This window comes from Abramis brama, assembly GCF_963993115.1.
Source record: "Abramis brama genome assembly, chromosome: 1".
Classification (NCBI taxonomy): Eukaryota; Metazoa; Chordata; class Actinopteri; order Cypriniformes; family Leuciscidae; genus Abramis; species Abramis brama.
The window spans coordinates 57,098,749-57,121,231 of record NC_139963.1 but is presented as its reverse complement, the minus strand read 5'-3'; the positions used below and the strand labels follow the sequence as shown (position 1 = coordinate 57,121,231).

The 22,483-nt window shown below is 41.4% G+C and overlaps 2 protein-coding genes across 2 annotated transcripts in view; both read left to right on the top strand.

The window, feature by feature from the left end:
- Positions 1-22,483, top strand: part of LOC311074856 (uncharacterized protein) — a 63,623-nt gene that overhangs the window by 6,160 nt on the left and 34,980 nt on the right. The gene's annotated exons all lie outside the window — the stretch shown is intronic.
- LOC311075604 (uncharacterized protein) lies at positions 17-20,717 on the top strand. The gene is made up of 4 exons (XM_084103131.1): positions 17-405; positions 11,078-11,360; positions 14,448-15,565; positions 18,729-20,717. Exons 3-4 carry the CDS (start codon positions 14,535-14,537, stop codon positions 18,793-18,795), a joined length of 1,098 nt encoding a protein of 365 aa, XP_083959257.1. The 5' UTR covers positions 17-405; positions 11,078-11,360; positions 14,448-14,534; the 3' UTR covers positions 18,796-20,717.

Here is a 22,483-nt window from a genome sequence, read left to right as displayed (position 1 = left end):
TCATGTGATCAATGCGGCAAAACATTTATCTGTGCATCACACCTGAAGTCACACCTGAGAGTTCATACGAAGGAGAAGCCGCATTCATGTTCTGTGTGTGGAAAGAGTTTTTCACAGCTGAGTAATTTACATAGACATGAGAAAATTCATACTGGTGTGAGACAGTACATGTGCTTTGAGTGTGGGAAGACTTTTACTACAACAAACTGTTTAAAACAGCACCAGAGAATTCACACTGGAGAAAAACCTTACAAGTGTTCACACTATGACAAGAGATTCAGTCGATCAACACATTTGAAAACACATGAGAGGATCCACACTGGAGAGAAGCCGCACACGTGTGATAAGTGTGGAAAGAGTTTCTCTTTTAAAAGTCACCTGAAGCGACACAATCAAGAAATCACAGTAAGTAGTTTATTTTCATGTGCTGAGCAACAAAGTCTCTTCTGCCAAATCTCTCCTCTCCACCTATAGCCGGTGTCTGGTGAGCACAGGACATTTTGTTGATTAATTGGTATCTATTAACTCGTGTTCAATCAACAGGAATCTGTAATTTGTCAGTTCAGATCAGTGCGCTCTCTGACAGTAGGTGGCGCTCATGTAAAGCAGAAATAAAGCACTATACAGGGCTCTAGTCTGCAAGTAAATGGAAATTCATTATAATCCATTATAAAGCTTTGAAGAGCCAGGACACATTTTTAATATAACTCCGATAGTATTTGTATAAAAGAAGAATCTCATACACACCTAGGATGACTTGTGGGTGAGTAAATCATGGGCACTGACTTGGAAGCCAGGAGAAACATTGTGCCTTGAATGAACAAGTTCATGAAGTTTTAAGTTATAAGGCTTTTAAGTCTACAAATCACCAATATTCACTGTTGTAATGCTAACTGTAACCATGGTATTGTGGCAGAAATAGACAAACATTAGACAAATATATATATACATTATTCATTTCAAGGTTTGTACATCATTTTGAGAGTAAAATTCAAGCACTTATCAAGAACTTTCTATTCCTTCACACTTTTTTCTGCTCTTCAATTTTTTAAAATAGTATCCCGTTTTAAGGGATTTAATGAAGTAATTCTAACTGTAACCATGGTATTGTGGCAGAAATAGACAAATGTTTTTACATTATTCTTTTCAGGGTTTGTACATCCTTTTGAGAGTAAAATTTAAGCACTTATCAAGGACTTTAAAGTCATCCACACTTTTTTTTTTTAAATTTTTTAAATATTATCCAGTTTTAATGTTATTTTTCAATGTGATGACCAAAACCATGATTTGTTCATCTTTCAAAGATTGTCCCCATTTGTAAAACTAAATGCTTCAAAGTGTAGGAAAACTTATACTTGGCAAACCAACGTATTAATTTAACATTTTTAAATTAGCACTATAAGAGTAGACCGAAGATTTAAGACTACAGTTTAAAAATATTTATGTGTTATACTGAAGAGTAAAGAGAATGGAATATATTATATACACTCACCTAAAGGATTATTAGGAACACCATACTAATACTGTGTTTGACCCCCTTTCGCCTTCAGAACTGCCTTAATTCTACGTGGCATTGATTCAACAAGGTGCTGAAAGCATTCTTTAGAAATGTTGGCCCATATTGATAGGATAGCATCTTGCAGTTGATGGAGATTTGTGGGATGCACATCCAGGGCACGAAGCTCCTATTCCACCACATCCCAAAGATGCTCTATTGGGTTGAGATCTGGTGACTGTGGGGGCCATTTTAGTACAGTGAACTCATTGTCATGTTCAAGAAACCAATTTGAAATGATTCGAGTTTTGTGACATGGTGCATTATCCTGCTGGAAGTAGCCATCGGAGGATGGGTACATGGTGGTCATAAAGGGATGGACATGGTCAGAAACAATGCTCAGGTAGGCCGTGGCATTTAAACGATGCCCAATTGCACTAAGGGGCCTAAAGTGTGCCAAGAAAACATCCCCGACACCATTACACCACCACCACCAGCCTGCACAGTGGTAACAAGTACGGCTGCACGATACTGAAAAAAAAAAAAAAAAATTCCCAATGATATATATTGCGATATTGCGAGCCATCAATCCAGGCTAAAGTCAATAATTACCATTCCATGATATTAATAATTTCACTAATAAGCAAGCTTCATTACTAGTGACAAAAATGCCACTTAATATTTTATTCCAATATTAGAACATATTTCTGTCAGAATTCGGTGAACGTTCTACGCAATCCAACGTGGCGGTGCTCTTAACGGATGTTTGTTGTTTATTAGGCTATAATTCCTCAAAATAAGTAAAAAATATATATTCTTCTCTCTCTCTCTCTCTCTCTCTCTCTCTCTCTCTCTCTCTCTCTCTCTCTCTCTCTCTCTCTCTCTGTGCTGATGCAGTGACGCGTTCATGTAAATGGCACCTAAAAGCTGTCACAAAGAACCAGCAAAAGTAATGATTATGAATATGTAAAATATTACAATGAGACATTTTAATTGTTTATTAATAAACAAGTGTTTTCTGTAAAGATGAAGTTGACAATACTGACTCGTGATCTTCGCAGTAGTGATCGCGCAGGAGAGAAATGCACTTTTCATACGGATTACATAGTTTTTTTTTTTTTTTGAATGGTTCTGTTTAAAAGTAAAGATTTCTGTAGATAATTGATATATTTCTTCTTTTTTTTTTCTTTTTTTTTTTTTAGGTGTGTGAGGCAAGTAGACTACCTTATACGCTGAGTTTCGGTTCATGGACGATAGGTTAAGCTCCAGTACAGGCGCTGGCGCCTCTGTGTCATGATTATGTCTGCTATATTTAATTCTTGTTTATTAAATCCAGGAAATTGGATAATGAAACACTGATTAGAATGAAAGGTATAGCGGAGGATTTTTTACTTCCGGGTGGATCACCTATACTATTGGTCCTCCTAATTGTCAATCATTCTGGTGAATCAATCAAACTTATTCAAAAAGTGGAGAGGGCGGGTCTTATCTAAAATTCGGAAAGATCCTCCACTATACCTTTAAGATACAATTTACACAAAACGAAATTCGCTTTAAAGAAAGGCTTTGTGCTTTCTGTTTGAGGTCTCTGTGAAACTTTTAAAGCAGTCTTTTAGTGCCGCTTTCATAACGATCGCATCCGTAATTGAGAACTGTCACGTAAAATTGTTTATTCCTCTTAAATGCTAACACGAAAAATAAAATACTTTTTTTAAAAAGACAACCATCCACAACTTTATAACACTCCATCAAAGTACCTCTTTTTGGTCAACATTCTCCTTTTTGTAGACAAAATAGTCCCAAATAGCTGATTTTGACTGTTTGTTTTTTTTCGGCGGATCCTCTTCGTCGCCCATTTTTAGCTATAGGATTGCCAGTGAATGTTGGCTGTGAGTGATGAGCGCGGTGAGCTGCGGCACAGCGAACCAATCACTATGCAGTCACGCGGAACATGTATGTCACCCCAGCAAAAAGCCATACAACAAACTTGTTTACTGTGTGCTACCCTGGTGCTACCGTTCTCTTAATACACTATGGGTGCTACTACCCTTCACATCGCGGCGATGTTAAAACAGAATATCGTTCAGCCCTAGTAACAAGGCATGATGGATCCATGTTCTCATTCTGTTTACGCCAAATTCTGACTCTACCATCTGAATGTCTCAACAGAAATCGAGACTCATCAGACCAGGCAACATTTTTCCAGTCTTCAACTGTCCAATTTTGGTGAGCTCGTGCAAATTGTAGCCTCTTTTTCCTATTTGTAGTGGAGATGAGTGGTACCCGGTGGGGTCTTCTGCTGTTGTAGCCCATCTGCCTCAAGGTTGTGCGTGTTGTGGCTTCACAAATGCTTTGCTGCATACCTCGGTTGTATCAAGTGGTTATTTGAGTCAAAGTTGCTCTTCTATCAGCTTGAATCAGTCGGCCCATTCTCCTCTGACCTCTAGAATCAACAAGGCATTTTCGCCCACAGGACTGCCGCATACTGGATGATTTTCCCTTTTCACACCATTCTTTGTAAACCCTAGAAATGGTTGTGCGTGAAAATCCCAGTAACTGAGCAGATTGTGAAATACTCAGACCGGCCCGTCTGGCACCAACAACCATGCCACGCTCAAAATTGCTTAAATCACCTTTCTTTCCCATTCTGACATTCAGTTTGGAGTTCAGGAGATTGTATTGACCAGGACCACACCCCTAAATGCATTGAAGCAACTGCCATGTGATTGGTTGATTAGATAATTTCATTAATAAGAAATTGAACAGGTGTTCCTAATAATCCTTTAGGTATATATATATATATATATATATATATATATATATTTATATATATATATATATATTTATTTATTTATTTATTTATTTATTTATATTAGGGCTGGGGGAATTAACGCGTTAATCTTTGCGATTAATTTGAAGGCATTAAAAGAAAATGACGCAATTAACGCAGCACCTTTTTTTTGCCTCATTTTAATGATTTCCTGTTGCGTCTGCTATTAAAAAGGCCGAAATATGCCGTCCCGCCCCTCCGTGTTTGGCGATCAGGTTTCATTCTCGCGCAGCTTTCATGAGCGGGTCTTTTCCGCTCGGTATGTGCGTCGCGCTCTGTGCTCCGCGTGCGTTTGTGTGTGTGTTTGTGTCGTTAACGGCCCAGCAGCGGCGCGCTCTCCGTTCCGTGTGTGTGTGTGTGTGTGTGTGTCGGCGGCTCTGTCTTTAACGGCCCAAAGGCTTCAATCATGTACCAAACACTGGAAAAGTAAAGTCCACTCAAGTAACGTGAAATTAACGTAACTTCTGTTTGCTGAGCTGGTATAGTCATGCTTCGCAACAATGGTAAAATGACCTGCTGTGATCACATGCTCTGGTAATAATAGCTTTGTAGGACTATATTTTGTTTTGATAATTAGTAAAATAATAATAATAATCTGTTAAATTGATTATGTTGATTGATTATTGAAAAAGAATAATATATTGAAATATTGATGTTTAATATTTTAATATAGGCAGGGTCGGCCCGCAGCATAGGCGGAAAAGGCAAATGCTAGGGGCGCCACTCATCCATAGGGGCGCCAAAAGGAGTGAACGAGTGAATTTTTATTTTTTATTTTTTATTTTTTTTTTTACATTTTTTTTTTAAGTTACTTTTTAGTAATACTATTTTAAAACTATTAGTTCGAAATACTACCAAATAAAGCAAAAAAAGTCCGGCACATCAATCTTCCCCCGCCCAGCAAGTGGCAAGTGCTTGAAGTGCGTCAGAAACAGAGCGCGCGCGCGATCAGTTGTTGGTAATTTGTTGTGTAGCGTGCGCGACGCTGCATCCAATGTAGACACTGCTTTTGTTTGAGGGCACTTAACACACTCAGGTTCTCCTGTAGAAACGAGCCTGGCAGCTCGCGCCAGGTCGGTCTAGACACGGTGAAAGTTTCCTGATTGTGACGCATGGCCGAATTTACATGACACGTTATAAATTAGCATTATAGTCTGTGATAGATACCGTGCCAAAAAGAAGAGAAGAGGATAAAAGGGGATAAAGACAGAGGTAAAGTGATGTAGTGAATGAACAGTTTATCTAATTGCATAGGAGTAAGATGGCGGTTATTTTTACCTTAAACTTAATGTTAGCAGTTGTTCTGAGTTCTCCAGAGGCCCCAGACTGTTACATTTTGTAACAGTCATGTTAGTTTTAAGACGCATTTTTTATCACTTTTTTAAATTAATGTTTTACTCTACAGTTGTGCAGTTTTGGGGGGGATATATGGCATTTTTAAAATGTATTTGCCAAAATTAATAATGATATTTATTTAGGCTACAAGTTTATTAAAAATAGCAAAGTTCATATTAAATCTGTATTGTAAAACGTACTCGGTTACCAATGTAACCTCGGTTCTCTCTAGAAGAGGGAACGAGTATTGCGTAAGTTGCTTACGCATCGGGAAAGTCTTCTTTCTTCGAGATCTGAAGCCAAAAATTATCCTTAATTTTGTATTCATTGTCAACGCAGTGCGGCAGCCGGCAGACCTAGGCAGGCTGTATAAGCGTGCTCATTGGCTGCTCGGCGGCAACTGCTTAAGCCTATCAGTGAGTGCTCTGATACGCGGCCTCCAATGAGGGCGCTTCGCGCCCTCCACACCCTTCTAACCGTGAGAATGGGTGTGGCCAGCGTTTATATAACCAGCGCTCACAGGCTAAATATCTGGTTTTCGCAGTCTGAAGCGCAAAAGCTCGTGGCGCGACACGGCAGGTTACGCAATACTCGTTCCCTCTTCTAGAGAGAACCGAGGTTACATTGGTAACCGAGTACGTTCTCTTACGAGAGGTTCTCTCGTATTGCGTAAGTTGCTTACGCATCGGGAACCCTTTGTCAACGCCGTGTGCGCCGAGCATCCAGCCCATGAATCCCAGGGAGACCGGGGAAAACATACTGCTGGAATATGTGGCCGGTCGGAGAAACGGGCCAGCACAGCACAAAGCACTTCACTCAGTCTATAAGATAGAGCGGCACGGCCGGTCTATAAGCATATAGTAGTGCAAAACAGTAGGGCCGGCAGAGCGAGGCCACACAGTACATAAGCACTCATTAGGGTAAGAAAAGAGCGTCATAGTCGGTCTTTCATGAAGAGAATAAACCCCCGCGCTACATAGTGGAATACGGGCAGCCAGCAGCGCGGGCCAGCACCGGTAAAACAGCGCGTAGAGGGGAATGAGAAACAGAGCGGCCCAGCCGGTCTGAGTATAAAAACACTTCACCCTAAGTATATACCAGAAGTATCGTTAGCATGTGAACATAGTCTGCACATGAGAGACTGGGCAGAGCATACATGTCACTTATACTGACAATAATTTTGCCTGTAAGGCGGGAACTTCCAGGTTATAAAACCTCACGAATGTTGATGGGGAGGCCCAGCCCGCTGCCATACAAATATCGTGGATAGAAATTCCACTGGACCAGGCCCACGACGAGGCCATGCCTCTAGTAGAGTGGGCTCTGATACCCAGAGGGCACTGCAGGTGTTTGGAGGCATAAGCTGCTGCAATCGCGTCCACTATCCACCTGGACAGGCTCTGTTTCGAGGCAGCGAGACCCTTGGTGCGTCTGCCGAAGGAAACAAAGAGCTGCTCTGAACGCCTGAAAGCGGCGGAGCGCGTGATGTAAACTCTCAGCGCCCTAACGGCATAGGAGGTTATCACTGTCCCCATTGTCGGATGCTGGCAGAGCCGAAAGGGAAATGACTTGTGCCCTAAAAGGGGTTCCAATCGCTTTGGGGATGTAACCGTGTCTCGGTCTGAGAATGACTTTAGAGTCGTTCGGTCCGAACTCAAGACATGCAGGGCTAACAGATAGCGCGTGCAAATCCCCCACACGTTTAACTGAAGACAGAGCTATCAGAAAAACGGTTTTAAGCGACAGGTACTTTAAATCCACGGATTCGAACGGTTCAAAGGGAAAAGCCTTCAGGGCCCCCAGGACCAAGGACAGATCCCAAAAAAGGAACCGAGGGGGGCCGCGGGGGGTTCATCCGTCTAGCTCCTCTGAGGAAGCAGATAATGAGCTCATTCCTTCCTATTGCCCGGCCGCGCGTCGTCTCCACGAACGCTGCAATAGCCGCCACATATACTTTGAGCGTGGAAGGGGACCTGCCCTTTTCCAACAGCTCTTGTAGGAAGGAGAGCACCCGCGGGACCCCGCATGCTCGTGGATCCAAGCTTTTAGTAGCACACCATTTGGAAAACACTGACCATTTAGACGCGTAGAGCCGTCTCGTAGAGGGGGCTCTAGACTGTGTGATCGTGTTCACGACCCCTTCTGACAGGTCAACGGGTATCCGTTGATCACCCATGCATGCAGAGACCAACGCTCTGGATGGGGATGCCAGATCGATCCACCGGCTTGGGAGAGGAGATCCTTTCTCACCGGGATCGGCCATGGGGATGAGTGCGACAGCCTCACTAGCTCTGGGTACCAAGTTTGGTTCTCCCAGCACGGGGCTATCGGAAGCACTGAGTGGTGCGTTTCTCTGATCCTCGAAATGACCTGTGGCAACAGGGAGATCGGAGGAAAAGCATACAGCGGGAGGCTGGGCCATGTCTGGGACAGCGCGTCCTCGCTTTTCGAGTAATATTTCGGGCAGTGAGCGTTGTCTTTCGACGCAAAGAGGTCGATCTCCGCTCTGCCGAATAGGCGCCAGAGAAACTGGACTGTCTGGGAGTGCAGGGACCATTCTCCCGGGGGAATGTTGTCCCTGGACAGTCTGTCTGGACCGACATTCAGGTGGCCCGGCACGTGCGCGGCTCTCAGCGAGCGCAGCGAGCGGTAAGCCCACACGAAAAGGCGTTCTGTCAGCTTGCACAGATTCCTGGATCTGACACCGCCCTGTCGGTTCACATAGGATACCACGGACATGTTGTCCGAGTGGACTAGCACATGGTGATCCTGTATGAATGGGAGGAAGCGCTTGAGCGCGTTCTCGGCCACTATCATCTCCAAACAGTTTATGTGGAGGCATTTTTCCTGGTCTGACCACAGGCCAAAAACCGGTTTGCCCTCGAAAAGAGCGCCCCAACCTGAGGTGGAAGCGTCCGTCGAGATAGCTTGCGGTGTGAGATAGCTCCCATTGTCACTCCCCGCTAGTACAAGTCGGCCGCTAACCAGGGCTTCAGTGCTGAAACGCAGCTCTGAGTCACTCTGATTCGGATGCCGCCGGAAGCCCATGCTCTGTGAGGCACTCGGGCATTTAGCCAGCGTTGTAGCGGGCGCATTCGTAAGAGACCCAGCTGAAGCACTGCTGCAGCTGAGGCCATACAACCCAGCAACCTCTGAAATGTTTTGAGAGGTGCGGTGCTGCCCGGCCGGAAGGATGCGGCCAGGTGTCGGATGCAACGCGCGCGCTGTGTCGACAGGCGGGCCGTCATCGCTACAGTGTCCAGATCCAAACCCAGAAAAGAGGTTGATTGACTGGGCACTAGCGAGCTCTTGGTCCAGTTGACCGTAAGCCCCAGGCCTTCTAGGTGGCTGAGAAGCACTGTTCTGTGGCGGATGAGTTCGGCCTCTGACTGTGCTAAAATCAGCCAATCGTCCAGATAGTTTAAAATTCGCACTCCCTGCCCTCTCAGGGGAGCGAGAGCCGTGTCCATGCACTTCGTGAATGTACGGGGTGCTAAAGACAGGTAATAAAAGTGTCAGAATCTGAGAGCTGAGATTTTTTTATATCATAAGTAACCTGCTCTGTCTAGTCTTCCCGATTTTTGTGCGTGAGAAAATGGATGTGTGGCTTGAGAGCGTGTGAAAAGTGTCAATTGCGTGTGTCTCACGGTTAGGGCTGCAACAACTAATCGATAAAATTGATAATCGATTATGAAAATCGTTGTCAACGAATGTCATTGTCGATTAGTTGGTCTGCTCACGTCACGGGGAGCGTTACTGATGACATCACTTTCATGACAACACAGTCACACGTGAAATGGCAGAGTAATCGGAGAAATGACAGATCAATTTTTTAGTCACTGTAGTCAGTGGTTTTCAGCGAATACTTGTGCACTAATGCATCATTTTTCTTTTCCTTTTAATCAAGCCTGTTAGCTTGCTGCGTAAGTTAACGTTACTGCCATTCCGCTCTCTGTTTTTATAGCATTTATCTAACGTTACTATGTAAATAAGGGATAATGTAGAGCTTCGCGTCGGGGTCCCGATCAGCCTGTCGGGGTTGTATTCCCTATTTCAACCGCCTCGCTCTACATTCCGCTTATTACATGGCTACCCACCAAATAAATCAATAATTTGACACAAAATATTGATTTAAAAAGGAGTTTATTGATTTAAAAATTATTGTATTGCTTCCGCTAAAGAAAATGGTCCGTTCCGTCTCTACGGTTAGAATCCTTCGTCCACAGCAACGCTCTGTTTTTCATGGCAACGGTGTGTTATAACGTTATGTCGCAGCGGTCTGTTGAAGAAATAACAGACCGCATTCTACATTGGAATTCAAAATCTGCTGCTTAATATCTTATTACAAACATGTTTGTGTCCTAATTTCAAAATGTGAAGTTTATATGAGCAGCACAACTCAATATTTTGTTTAGTTTATTTATATTTTGGATATTTAAATAAGTTTTACTGTTTAAAAACTGGACAAACTTTTGTGTTTTAAGGTTTAAAATGTAAAAATTGAAGATTATATTAGTAAAACTCAATGTGTGGCTTTTGCACTTTTTAAAGTACACTTTTACACATAAATATCCTGATTTAGGGTTTTATTTAGTTATAATAAGCAAAAAATCAAATTGAATTGTTAAAAAAAACCTTTTGATCTGATTAATCGATTAATCGAAAAAATAATCGTCCGATTAATCGATTATCTAAATAATCGTTAGTTGCAGCCCTACTCACGGTGAATGCGTGAGAGTTGGTAGCTCTGCCGGATATTCCAAGACGTGCTAAGACCGCCATACCGATGTATTTAATTACGGAATGAACGTTATGCTGCGCGACACTGTTTCAGACGGACCCTTTACAATGTTGCACTTCTAAGCAGCAACTGCGAGGCGTGGTGAGGGTAAACAGCAGTGCTCTGGTGTTACGTTACGGGGAAGATGGATGACCTCACCTTTAACCATTTTATGCAATTGCTGTCGGGCTAAAATTGTCACCAAAGGCGGCAACACGAGCAGTTTGCTCCAGCACCTATGAACCGGTATACCGCCCAGCACTAGGTTACACACACCCTGACGAAGGCATGTAAAGCCGTAAAGCGTAGGTGGATCTGTCACCAATTTTAATGCTTAAGCCATGAATGAAATAAAGGCTTTTTAACTCTTTTCTACTTACTTCGAGTGCCTTGGAGTTCTTTAGTTCTCAGATTTTATGTATCCCAACCAAAGAGCACCAAGATTTGACACCCTGAAGCAGCACTTCTTTTGCATTCTTTGCTCTGATGAAGATCTGTAGATTTACTTCTGTTTATGCTTATAACTCTTTCTTATCATTATTTATATTTGGGAGAATGTACATTATTATATTCTGTTGTCCATAAGCAAAAAACAAAACAAAACAACAAAATCACTCAGTAACTTATATATTTTTAGATTTTGGCAGATCAGCGCCATCATCAGTGAAGCTCCTCCCACAGCAGTCACATCATCAGTGAAGCTCCTCCCACTGTAATTCATCATCAGTGAAGCTCCTCCCACTGCAATTCATCATCAGTGAAGCTCCTCCCACTGCAATTCTCCATTAAATGCTGTAAATTCCCATCAGCTACAAGTGAAGACGAGCATCAGACTGAGTTTAATAAAGAGGACAGTGAGAAGATGAGTGATCTAGAACCCTGCAGAATGAAACACACTGAAGATCCTGAAGAACAAAGAGGTTGGTGTTTATTCTTCATTCATTCATGATGCTGAAGAACATTCATGTTAGAAACATTCAAGCACTTCATCACATTTAGATACACAGTTAAACTATGAAATGGCTGCAAAGGTTTCTGTTTTTTTTATTCAAATGGTCAGTAAAAGGTTTCATATTGATTGTTAACATCAGGTGAAACTCCATTTAAATATTTTAATAATAATTTTAAATATTTTAAATATTTATTTTATATATGGTTTACAATTTGTAACAATTTTACCAGAATTTGACCTGAATTTTGTGCGTATTTTTTACAAACATGTATTACAAATAATAATAATCATTCCAAAATGTACAAATTTACAATCTACTCCGCTTTACTGCAAACATTTGTGTTCTTTCTCGCAGTGAAATTCACTTGATCTTGTGTTTCGTGTCACAATTTCACATGTGTGTGAAGTCAATGGAAGGAGAAGTTCAGTGTGAACGGCCCTTAATAATTTTAGTAGTTTTTAACATAACTACCGTAAATCCTCTAATATTGGCCTGTATTCCATTAGCGGCCGGGTCTCTAACATTGGCCGGGCTCGCTGTCGGCGGAGGTAAATAAAGGCCTGTCTTTAATAGTGGCCGGGGCTATTATTAGAACCAACGTTTTTCTGGGCAGGCCACAACATTATGCTTGTGATAATGTCATGTAACATGCAAATACCACAGGGGGCAATGTTTGCTAACGAATCCAAGCCATGGCTACGGTAGCCTGGTCATGTCAATCACTTCGCTCTTGACTCACATGTGAGACTTCAGTCACCGGTAGGCTAACCTTGTTTACCATGGCAGCTGAGGAGCCAAAGAGGATTTTTGGCGAAAATCTATTTTTTAACCCCCTGGGGTCGACAATCGCGCCAGCGCAATAGGCTTGCTTTTTTCAAAAAGATTCAAAATACTCTGTTGACTTTGATCTTAATCACGGAGAGCGTGCGCTATTCAAACACAAATAATCTGAGGTGATCCGCAAACCTGTGAACGCCCACAATCAGCTGGATAACACACATCGCGAGTTCACTTTCAGACTCATGTACTTTACAACGCTATGAGGAATAATACTATCTTAATAATAATCCTGGAAAATTTACGTCAGAAGTGCTGGAAGTTTCATTTCGAGGATCAACGGATCTAGCTGAGGAATAGGTCAGTTCTAACTTACTTGCTTTGTTCTAGTCGCAATAGTACACTTTAGTTTTTACAAAGAAAGATTACACTGGAAAAATGTTACAATTTTAATTGTTGTTGTAATTGTATAACCTTTTTAATAAAGTAGCACAAAAAAATATAATTTAGCCTGAATTACCGGTATTTGTTGTTAATGGTCTGTATGCATACCATAATGTTATATGGTAACTGTACGTTTTCAATAAATTAACCTAGTATTGTATAGGTTCAAATAGACACAAAATCTTGTTTTTATTCTTTCTACTGGTAGTCCGTTTTGCTCAAATAGAAATAAAGGCCTGTCTCTAATTCTGGCCTCCTTCCAATAAATGCCTGGGCCGCGATGCGCTTGAGTAAAATAAAGGCCCCTGCCTATATTAGAGGATTTACGGTATATATCAATCTAAAAGTTGCTGTCAAAATATGGCAGTATTGTGTATTTTAATGTTCATTTCATGTTAGATAATTGTCATTGATCAAATATATTTAATTAGGGCTGTAGTACTCGAGTCCGGTCTTGGACTCGAGTCCGGACTCGAGAACGTTTTTCTATGGTCTCGGACTCGCTGGTATTCGGACTCGGACTTGACTCGGTCTCGGCCACTGGTCTTGCCAAATATGGCTTTTGGTCTCGACCGAGTCCAGGTTTCTTTATTATGTTCCCAGTAATCACACATACGTCGCCGCGATATTAAAACAATATATTATTGGAGGGAAAGTGAAACACTGGCCACCTAATAACTATGGGCATTTCGGCTCTTTTTCGTGAGCCGGCTCGTTTCACTCAGCTCACTGAAAGAGCCGGCTCTTTTGACTCACAAACGGCTCTTTAAAAAATAAATGTTTAAATAAACTCGCTGAAAGTCCACCGCTAGTGCAACGTGAATATTCACATTTTTAATTGTCCATAACACCCCGAAAACTAGCTTGCTTGCCTTGCACATCTAATTAATGGGCAAAGTTTTCCGACTTTTTTCCTTACCTTTCTTTCTTTGCCTATTCCACGAGTGGTAGGCGCAATGACTGGCTGTTTTAAAATGTAGCTAATATCGAAACAAAATAACCCAGCTCATAACCTGCAGGTTTGCTTAGTGGCTAACTTTTTTCATTTGATTGCTTCAGCCGCCACCCGCCCGAATTTAATTAAAATATTATTTTTCGTCACGTCATCCGCCCAATCCGCGGTTTATCCGCATCTCTTGTGTGTGTGTGTGTGTGTGTGTGTGTCTGTGAGTTGTCTCGGTCTTCCCTCATGCAGTTTAATTGGTTGACATCGCGTGTATGATTGACAGGAACAGAATGTAAGGCTGATCAGACAGTCGAAATGAATGTGTTAGACCTAGGCTATATAATTATTATTTTTTTGTTGTTCTTTGAATTAGTCAATTATTTTAAATAAAATTAAAATTATTCATTATTTCATTATTACATAATGATTTAATTTCTATAGGCTAGCCTATATTTTTTAGCAGACTTTTTTTTTCCTGTCCTGGACTCGGTCTTGACTCGGACTCGAACCTTTTTGGACTCGGTCTTGACTCGGACTCGAACCTCTTTGGACTCGGTCTTGACTTGGACTCGACTAGTCCTGGTCTTGGACTTGTCTTGGACTCGACAAAGGTGGTCTTGACTACAGCCCTATATTTAATAGTTCTCACGACAGAAACATGGGATTTGTGCCTATAATGTTTACAAAATAATAACTGGAAGATCAGTGGAAAGTTTCAGGGACGTTTAATTAATTTATAAAAAGACAGATTATTGTAAAAATTTTAAAGCAGTTGTCTGTTACATCTGAAATAATTTTCTTTAATATCTCCATTCACTCCATATTTCTCTCTTTTAATTATTTTGATTATTTAGTAAATTTGAAAATGAGTTTTTCTTTGATTTCAGACCCGTTGGAAGAGAGCGAGGAGAGTGAAGAACTGAGTGAAGTGAAGGAGGAGAGTGAAGAACTGAGTGAAGTGGAGGAGGAACATCATGTCAAACCTGGAGAAAAATATCGATATGAGTCGATCAAAGACTAAAAAAACATTTTTAAAGAAAAGAAGAGCCAAGAAATCTACAACCTGCACTCAGTATGGAAAGAGTTTCACACGCAAACAAAGTCTTGGGTGTCACATGAGAGTTCACACTGAAGAAAAGCGGTTCACATGCAATCAATGTGGGAATAGTTTCAGCCGATCAACACACCTTAATCGTCACATGATGATCCACACTGGAGAGAAGCCGTTCACATGTGATCAGTGTGGGAATAGTTTCAGCCGATCAACACACCTTAATCGTCACATGATGATCCACACCGGAGAGAAGCCGTTCACATGTGATCAGTGTGGGAATATGTTCAGTCAATCAAAACACCTTGATCGTCACATGATGATCCACACTGGAGAGAAGCCGTTCACATGCAATCAATGTGGGAATAGGTTCAGTCAATCTGCAAACCTTAAAGAACACATGAGGATCCACACTGGAGAGAAGCCGTTCACATGTGATCAGTGTGGGAAAACATTTCTTAGGACATCATACCTGAAGACACACCTGAGAGTTCATACGAAGGAGAAGCCGCATTCATGTTCTGTGTGTGGAAAGAGTTTTTCACAGCTGAATAGTTTACATAAACATCAGAAAATTCACACTGGTGTGAGAGAGTACATGTGCTTTGAGTGTGAGAAGACTTTTACTACAGCGGACAGTTTAAAACAGCACCAGAGAATTCACACTGGAGAAAAACCTTACAAGTGTTCACACTGTGACGAGAGATTCAGGCACTCATCATCTCTGAAATCACATGAGAGGATCCACACTGGAGAAAAACCTTACAAGTGTTCACACTGTGAGAAGAGATTCAGTCACTCATCATCTCTGAAAGCACATGAGAGGATCCACATCAGAGAGAAGCCACACACGTGTGATCAGTGTGGAAAGAGTTTCTCTTTTAAAACTCAACTGAAGCGACACATGAAGATCCATGCAGTGGAGAAACCACATCACCGCAGTCTGAGATCACAGTAAGTAGTTCATCTTTATGTGCTGAGAAACAAAAGCTGCTTTTCCACCTTCAGAAAAGGTTCCAGTTGTGTTTCCACGTGAGCTGGTACGACACGGCACAATTACAAACTGTTCTCGGCCCTGAACTCTCAGCACACTTGGCTAACCGTGCTGAACCGTGATGGTAGTGTGTGTACTTGTGGTGGAAATTGTAATTCTTTCCAGAGAATCGTTCATTTTCAGTTCGTTCACCCAAAAATGATTCGTTCATTGATTCGTTCAGCGACAATTTCTTCATATTACATAAATACGCCAGAAGGGGGAGAAAAATAGTGTCTTATGTGTTATGTGTCTTAAGTCAACAAAAATATTGTTTTATATAATTTTTTTAAATTTATAAAATATAATTTTATAAAAAATTTGGCTTTATTAAAATGTGTGCCTAATTTACTCATTAAAATAATAAAATAAAATGAAATAAGTGGTTCAGATGACCAAAGCACAAGGTTTTCTTCTATAATTTAGCTACTCGTCCACAGAGCTACTCGGTTCACTGAGCTGCACATGCGCTGCTAATAGTGGAGGGAGGGATTTCAGTGAATAAGGAATATGAGTCAATGGATTATGTGAACAAGAACGATTCGTTCACCTAAAAGATTCTTTCAAAAAGAACGATTCATTCTCAAATGTAACATCACTAGTGTGTAGTGACATCGCCACTCAGGATTGGTCACTTGTCTGTTGCCTGGCTAAGCGACGTTAAAGCAATTTGAGCAACTTAAACACAAATTAATAATACATTTAAAAGAAATATCAGATAATTTCCAATAACATGTTCGCATGCACCATTCATTTTCAGATGCGTTTTGTCCATAGAAATGTTTTTCTATGGAAGCAGCTTCAACTGGAGCTTAGATAACACCCCCCAGTGGGACTAATAATGCTTGGATGATGAGTATAGTAGCAAGATGCCTAAATTATGCAGGTGGAGTTGGGGAGGTGGAGGGACACCAGAACAGCTGATGCCAGAGCGAGGTGAATATTAGATGGGTTCACTCCTCCCGAAATTACCTTGTGAACTTCACTAATTGTTTATTTTCATGATCGTCTTCAGCAATTGGTTCTTGCAGCCCTAGTTAATTTAAGTTTGTTTTGATCATCAGAAACAATTTCAGAAAATGAAACATCATGATACTGAAGAACAAAGAGATTGCCGTTTGTTCTTGATTCTTTATTCATTCGTCGCTCACCAGATTTACATTGTTTCAGGTCAAGAATAAAAAAAAGACTAATTAAATATTTAATTATTTTAACATAGAACTTTCTTATTACAGTGTAATGCAACAACAACTCAGGCCAAATATGCTTAAAAACACCTTTTACAAACTATTGCAAATGTGTTATTGAGGGTAATCAATCAAATGCAATCAACAAATCATTTAATATCATAAATATTAAGTATCTGTATAATATGTGGGTTTTAATATATTTCCAGGGCTCTTTGTGTTTTTTGCATGGATTGCTCAGCTAAACAGGCGAATAAGAGACTATCTGCTTCTAATCATTATTACTATACAAAAGTCTCATTAAAACGTTTACAAATGTTTAAAACTGATCAGAGATCAGGCAAAACCCATAGACACTTGTTCAATGGTTCGCCGCATGATGGGTTCACAGAGGTTATTGACATTTCGAAACGGTTATGAGGCAACGAAGCCTCGTTTACTGAAATCACATGACTTTCGCAGTTTGATACACTCTCTGAACCACCACAAATCTGAACATGATTTGAAACAAAGATTCATAAAGGTGTCTGAGCTTCGTGAAGCAGTGTTTCGAAAGCGCCCATCACTACTTTAACTACATGAGTAAAACATGATTAGCAAGTTGTTTGCATAAAATAGTCCATTGAAACTCACTTGATTTAAAAGGCACCTATTATGACTCTTTTCACAAGATTTAAAATAAGTCTCTGATGTCCCCAGAGTGTGTATGTGAAGTTTTAGCTCAAAATACCCAACAGATCATTTTTTACAGCATGTTTAAATTGTCATTTTTGGGGGCTCAGAAAAACGCACTGTTTTAGTGTGTGCCCTTTAAATGCAAATTAACTGCTGCTGTCCGCACAGGGGGCGGAGCCTCACAAGCTCGCGTTAAGAGCTAGTACAATCTTATCTGATAATATCAGAACAGAAACTTTCAGTTGCAGTGTTAATTTCGACTCGGAGTCGGACAATAATGCCCACAGAGCCAGAGAATATATGCTGTATGGAGATAGAACAGGTATAGTTTAGTTTAATTATGGTTATAACTTATTTGTCATCTGCTTTTATCCACTATTAATACAAGCCTGCTGTGGCAAACCCCTGTCCGAATGATGACCAAAATATACTGATGAGTTCAGTGAAGTTTATTGTACATCACACAAAAGATGAAGCCTTAGTTTTACACCAGAGAATCACTGTAAGAGCTGAATCAACACAGTATAAGAAGTGCGCATTAAAGTCTTATCCATAAACTCTCTCTCTCTCCCTTTCATTATCATCAACATACACAGCGAAGTACACAAAACACTTGTTACAACTAACAGTAAACAAATATATACACACCTTTTCAGTCGGTGCTTAATAAACTGGTAAACCGTATATCCGTAAAATGACTCTGAGCTGTCATAAAGTGCGCGCTCTGACTTTCATTTCTGCCGTGGTCAGTAACGTTAGGCCTGTCGCTCCGGAGACCGTAAGCTGGATCACAAACAGTAACTTACAGATCCATCCTCGAGTAACAACGAGAGTAAATGAAGACTGCTATGTTCATTCTTACATCCAACAACAACACACCTCAATCGCTTAGGAGACATTCTTGTCTACAGCGGCTCAAGCCAGCGTAGAAACAATGGAGGACTCTGTCTCCAGCTCACTCAGGGCGGGGCTATGCTCAAACTGCAGTGTCAATCAACAGTCGTGGGAGGGGCCTGTGCAATTCTACGTCACACTGCATAGAGTCTTAGAACAGCTCGTTCTGAGACAGTGCTTATGATTTATTGAGATTGTAAAAAAAACACTGGGTGGATTTTTATCATTCTAGGGTGGTTTTGCTCACACACTGCCAACACACATTTATGTTCAAACTCCATGTAAAAGTGATTTTTGCATAATAGGTGCCCTTTAATGTTTCTTTTAGACCTGATGAACTTGAACAAGAAAAGAAAACCAGAAGCCAAAAATTCTGTCTCCTGCCCTCAGTGTAAGAAAATGAAACATGAAAATCAAGTCTGAAGATTCACATGAGAGTTCACACTGGGAAGAAACGAAAAGTCCTTCACTACAGACGATGAACTGAAAGAGCACCAGAAAATTCACACTGGAAAAACCTTTTGCAGGCAAAGTTCAGGAGCTGAAGAAGAGACATAACACTTTTAAGAGAGACATGAATCTGATGTTATTTTTTTACTTGTTCTTCATTGTTTTTCATTAGAACATCTAGTGTCTCTTCCACTTCTACTCTTGGAAATGCAATATATACTTTCATGTATCTTTGAAACTGGACTATCTTCTCTTCTTCTCTTAAAATGCTTTGGCTCTTATAAGTCAGTGAAGAGAGAGATCTGTGTCATTCTCTTTCAGTTTTACTTAATGTTTGTATTTTCTTCATATAATGATTGATTAAACTCTTTACTCAATTTATCAACATCTCATTGTTAATGTCCATTTACTTATTTTCTGCTGATTCTACTTGAATCAGGAATAATTGTAGTTCTGAAAGTAATGAAGTATCTTGATATATGATTGCTTTTTAAGCTTTTCATGTTTTAAATTTCTCACTAGAGCTTTCAAATGCCTACCATACCATCTTCTTCCGCTTATCCAGGGCCGGGTTGTGAGGGCAACAGTCTAAGCAGAGATGCCCAGCCTTCCCTCTCTCTAGACACTTCCTCCAGCTCTTTCGGGGGGGGGACACCGAGGCTGTCCCAGGCCAGCTGGGAGACATAGTCCCTCCACCCTCCCGGGAAGGCGTCCAGGAGGTATCCGGAACAGATGCCCGAGCAACCTCAGCTGGCTCCTCTCGATGTGGAGGAGCAGCGGCTTTACTCTGAGCTCCTCCCAAGTGACCAAGCTTCTCACCCTATCTCTAAGGGATCGCCCAGCCACCCTGCGGAGAAAGCTCATTTCGGCCGCCTGTATCCGGGATCTTGTCCTTTCGGTCATGACCCACAGCTCATGACCATAGGTGAGAGTAGGAACGTAGATTGACCGGTAAATCACACGATAGACTGGTACATTGAACGTATTACTGCAGAAGCTGAATCCATCTGTCAATCTCCCGTTCCATCCTTCCCTCACTTGTGAACAAGACCCCAAGAAACTTGAACTCCTCCAATTGAGGCAGGAACTCTCCACCAACCTGAAGTGGGCAAGCCACCCTTTTCCGTCTGAGAACCATGGCCTCGAATTTGGGGGTGCTGATCCTCATCCCAGTCACTTCACACTCTGCTGCAAACCGCCCCAGTGAACGCTAAACGTCCTTGTCTGATAGGGCCAGCACGACAACATCATCCGCAAAAAGCAGAGACAAAATCGTGTGGTCCCCAAACCTGACACCCTCCGGCCCCTGGCTGCGCCTAGAAATTCTGTCCATAAAAATTATGAACAGAACCGGTGACAAAGGACAGCCCTGCTGGAATCCAACATGCACCGGGAAACAGTCTGACTTATTGCCGGCAATGCGAACCAAGCTCCTGCTCTGGTCGTACAGGGACCAGACAGCCCTTAGCAAAGGGCCCCTGACCCCATACTCCCAGAGCACCTTCCATAGGACGCCGCGAGGGACACGATCGAATGCCTTCTGAAAACTGCACTGTTCTTCCTGAATCTGAGGTTGAATCCCCCTGTAGTTGGAACACACCTTCCGGTCCCCTTAACCCCCTGAGGTCGACAATCGCGCCAGCGTGATAGGCTCGCTTTTTTTCAGTTCAGTTCAAAAGAAATTAATTTTGCTCTGCTAACTTTGATATTACAAGCAAGTTTCATACATCAATCGATTCTGTTAAATGTGTATTATTTTTGTGTATACTCACAATAAAAACAAAGTGTTGTGCTTTTTGCCAAATAAAGAAAAATAAACGTGATGCGAGTTCTGCCTTCTCTCTGTCAGTGAAGACCATTCTGAAACGCGTCCAAAAATGAACTGTAACTCAGCGAATACTCAGTCAAACAGGCATACAGACACCGCCCCAGTGAACGCTAAACGTCCTTGTCTGATAGGGCCAGCACGACAACATCATCCGCAAAAAGCAGAGACAAAATCGTGTGGTCCCCAAACCTGACACCCTCCGGCCCCTGGCTGCGCCTAGAAATTCTGTCCATAAAAATTATGAACAGAACCGGTGACAAAGGACAGCCCTGCTGGAATCCAACATGCACCGGGAAACAGTCTGACTTATTGCCGGCAATGCGAACCAAGCTCCTGCTCTGGTCGTACAGGGACCAGACAGCCCTTAGCAAAGGGCCCCTGACCCCATACTCCCAGAGCACCTTCCATAGGACGCCGCGAGGGACACGATCGAATGCCTTCTGAAAACTGCACTGTTCTTCCTGAATCTGAGGTTGAATCCCCCTGTAGTTGGAACACACCTTCCGGTCCCCTTAACCCCCTGAGGTCGACAATCGCGCCAGCGTGATAGGCTCGCTTTTTTTCAGTTCAGTTCAAAAGAAATTAATTTTGCTCTGCTAACTTTGATATTACAAGCAAGTTTCATACATCAATCGATTCTGTTAAATGTGTATTATTTTTGTGTATACTCACAATAAAAACAAAGTGTTGTGCTTTTTGCCAAATAAAGAAAAATAAACGTGATGCGAGTTCTGCCTTCTCTCTGTCAGTGAAGACCATTCTGAAACGCGTCCAAAAATGAACTGTAACTCAGCGAATACTCAGTCAAACAGGCATACAGACACACAGGCATGAAGCTTGAATTCTCTCCTTTAAATGAGGTAATCTATATAAAAAACAAATATTCTCATCTTGTGAAATCTGTATTAAAAGAGAGCGATTCCAGTCGAGCTAATTAGAGCACATTCAAAGGTAATGTGAACCCGCCCACGGAGAGCGCGTAGCCTGGCTCCGCCCTCCTACGTACTTCCGCTCAATTTCATTTTCCTTCAGTACTACGTCTGGGACTGCTGTATATTCTTAGGTTTCCAGTAACAAATTGTTTGTAGGACCAATCAGCGAATAGAGGGAGTGGCTGAGAACGATGACGTTGATGTGATCACACACATGACTAGCGTCGGCCAATAGTGAGCCTACGTGTGACGTACAACACACAGACGCGCTGCTTTATCAAGACTCGAGGAACAGAGAGAAGGAAATGAATAGTGGAATAAAGTCTTTTTTTTTTCTTTTTTTTTCCGCACAAAAAGTATTCTCGTCGCTTTATAAACTTTATAAAAGACAGACATCTTATTCTAAACATAATCCTCTGATCATTCGGACGACCACACGTTAGCGATTGGTTATGGCAGATCCTGAGTGACTGGGCAGATCCAATAGTTTTGAACCCTCTGATGGTCTTTATTTATGTCTACACTTGAGGTTTTTGGGGTCTCTAGAGACCCCAGACAATAACATTTAATTTTGTAACAAGATAATAGTTTTTTTTTTTTACAAATGTAATTTTATTCTGTTTGTTAATGTTTTTACTCAACATTTGTGCAGTTTTTGGAGAATTTATGATATTTTTTAAATTTCTATAAATAAATAAATAAATAAATATTTAAATAGCCTTTTTACAAAAAAACAGCATTTGATGTAAAATTCACTTTATAAAAGACCCAGATTTCTAACTTTCATTCATGGTGATAACATGGATAATTTTAAATGGTTTAATGTAAAATTTTTGCCCATTTTTTGGAAAATGCAGTTTTAAAATAAAAAAT